Source organism: Echinops telfairi, unplaced genomic scaffold (genome assembly GCF_000313985.2).
Source record: "Echinops telfairi isolate 266 unplaced genomic scaffold, ASM31398v2 ScPeMD7_2;HRSCAF=8, whole genome shotgun sequence".
NCBI classification, from domain to species: Eukaryota; Metazoa; Chordata; class Mammalia; order Afrosoricida; family Tenrecidae; genus Echinops; species Echinops telfairi.
In genome coordinates this window covers 18,542,075-18,544,931 of record NW_022103898.1, presented here as the reverse complement: position 1 = coordinate 18,544,931, position 2,857 = coordinate 18,542,075, and the positions used below count along the sequence as shown (strand labels likewise).

Genomic DNA, 2,857 nt, shown 5'->3' with positions numbered 1-2,857 from the left:
CTTTATGCCGCTGCATCCAAGAGTTTAAATGTGATTGTGCCACAGGAAGCCGCAACTAAGGGTGCCACCTCAAAAGAACACTAATTCTAATCAGAATGCCGGGCCAAATGAGCACTGTGCAGAACGTACCAAAGAAAGGGCAGGCGGCGTGGAGAGACTCGCATGAGGAAGCGGGACCTTGCAGGCGCCCGCTCACGTCCAGCTTCAGGCGCAAGCAGCGGCCACCTCCCTCCAGATGGTTGTCCACAGACTTGCTGGTCAGCAGGTTGGGCGTGTTTGAGAGGGTGCCTTCTTACAGTGTCACCGGCCGTCTTCTTTCCACAGTCATGTCATAACCCAGGAGAAGTCATTGACCGGTATCCAAGCCCACTAGACTTACAAATGTTCCTCCTCTCCTGGGTCACATGTTTGAAATAAGCACCCCTGTCAGTATGCAAGTGAAGTACAGGCGTAGTAAGCTCCCAGAGCTGTGTCCCAGATGCCCAGAGGTGGGCACTGAGTTGGTGTCCCTTGGGATGTGGGGTCAGCAACAGCTGCCACTGCTGGACGAAGGAGAGGGAGGCGGTGTGTAGACCAGTGAGTGAGTGCAGGGAGGGAGCTGAGCTGCCTGCCACGCACCCTCCTCCCCGACGACGGAGGCAGTCTTCACAGCTGTCACCCAGTGGTGGCGGCCACCTTTCACCACGAAGAAAGGGGTGAACTTTGGTTCCCAAAGGATGGGGACCCCTGTGTCTTACGTCAGCGACTCACCTTCCTGTCTGTGCTCGCTGTCCATGTTCAGCCGACCGTTGAAAGGGTCAGGAGAAGGAGCGTTCGCCTCTCTCAGTCTTGGTGGTTTTGTCTCCCGTTGCAGGCATTAAGTTTGTCCGGGAGTTCCACATGGATTGGAAACAGGTAGGTGTTCTTCCATTTCCAAGCCCGCACTTGTGCAGAATGAGCTAGGGAGTGAATGCACGCAGGTGGGTAGCCTTTCACTTTCATTTGATGTAATGAAAAGCTATTTGATTAAATTCATAGCTGTAGCTCAAGGAGTGGAAAGGTTTCCAAATTTTACCATAGGCTGTGTGTGCGCGCGTGCGCATGCTGTGTTGTGTGTGTGTGTATGTGTGTGTGTGTGTGATCCACAGTCACTGACCATCAGCCCGAGCTCCCTCGGCCCTTCAGGACAGAGTCGAGCTGCACCCCTTGAGTGTCCTGGGCTGTCATCTGTACGGGGCGGGCTGCCAACCTGGTGGGCTCAAGCTAGCAACCCTTCGGTGAGCAGCCAAGTGCTGCATCGTTTTGCCCCAGGGCTCCTCAGACCTAGTGTAGGCTTTCCTGCTGTGACCCGGGCAGAAAGCAGGCTCAACACCATAGTATTTTACCTTCATGTATCTTAGGACAGTCTCACATTTCTTCCTTTTGTTGCTGAAAACAGTCTTGTGAGGGTGTGACTGTCTGTGTGCTAAAACTGAGTGGTGAGACTAGGGCCTGATGAAAAGAATGAATGAGGAAAACTGCTCTTCCCAAGAAGAGCTCCCGGGGTGCCGGCAGTGCGAAGACTGGCTGGAAAGCCCTTCCAGGCGGGGGCTCCAGACAGCCATGGAGCCGTCCTGTTAGCTTTCCGTTCCTTTTTGCCGTGACCCTTACAGGAGTATGTTTCATCCCCTAATTATGAGCAGTTTGTATTTTTGTTTACACGGAGATTCATCTAGGATATAATTTAGGTTAAAAAAACAATTTAAGTGCCGTGGTAGCCCCTCACCTCCCTTATCTTTCTGTTTTGTGGCATGGGTTTTCAACAGCTGCCCCCGCCCTCTGGGAGAAAAGGTGGAGCCGAGCTTGCATGTCAGCACGAGAGCCCTAGACTAGTCTGGAAGGACTTCACCTCCAGGCCTCCCTGCTCGGGGAATGAGCGGAGGTTCTCCGCTGCCACGCAGTTTAATAGCAGAGTTCCGCTGAAGAGTAGGGTTCTTGCGGCCCTGTGCCCAGCTGCCACCTTATTCCCAAAGCCACAGACTGGTTAAAGCTCTCTCAGGTGGTGCGGGAGGGGACACCACGGAGACTGCCAGGCCTCTTACCATGCATGCCCTGTTGACTTTCTTTGTGCAGCGATACAAGGTCAGCTACAAGGAGAGGAGACAGCCGGTGTACCTGCCCTCGCCACCCCACCCCACGCCATTGCCGTTCTACCCCCACCCCTTGGGCCCCTACTCCCCCAGCCCTCTGTATCCCCCGGGCATCATCGGTGGCGAGTACGATGTGAGACCCTTGCTTCCCTTCGCTGGAGGCCCAATTGGTTCCCTCATCCCTGGGCCTGGGCAGATTCCTGGCCAGTTTCCCCCACGCAGACCACACTTTGATCCAGTGATTCCAGAGCCGAACCCCACCTTGCCAGGGCGAGGAGGCCCCAATAACAGAGGTCCCTTCAGGCCCGGCAGGGGCCGGTTCACAGACAACCAGCTGCCATTCATGTGACGGGGCTGGCCGTCTTACTTGGGGGAGCTTGTGCTTTGATGGTGTTCCGGCCCCCGGTTCCTCCCTCGCTCCCCAGGTGTCATCCCTTGGTGCACCGACTGCTGGTTCCTTTCCTGGTCCTGACTGACAGTAAGACAAGGCAGCCATGCGTTCACAGAATCCTTTCAGTAGAGATGCTGGCCCTCTAGGGGTGGGGCCTGGGCCCAGTGCTGCTGTTGAACAAGGTCTCGATTTGGGGACCCTTCACCTCTGATTTCTACCCCCTGGCTCTCCCCTGGGACCGGAAACTGTTTCTTGATAATACTCTGCATCCGATTTTAAAGAAAAGTACATGTCAATAACCTGGCTGTCGTCCTGACTTTTATTGGAATACTCTGCGTAGCTTCCAGGGGGCCTCATC

General features: G+C 55.1%; 1 protein-coding gene across 2 annotated transcripts in view; it reads left to right on the top strand.

The window, feature by feature from the left end:
* Positions 1 to 2,798, top strand: part of FBXO7 (F-box protein 7) — a 27,719-nt gene extending 24,921 nt beyond the window's left edge. For both annotated transcript variants that reach the window (XM_045290534.1, XM_045290535.1), the window contains exons 8-9: positions 854 to 894; positions 2,092 to 2,798. In XM_045290534.1, the coding sequence (XP_045146469.1) occupies positions 854 to 894; positions 2,092 to 2,457 (407 nt within the window). In that variant the 3' untranslated portion in view covers positions 2,458 to 2,798. The remainder of the gene's footprint in view (positions 1 to 853; positions 895 to 2,091) is intronic.
* Positions 2,799 to 2,857: the final 59 nt, after the last annotated feature.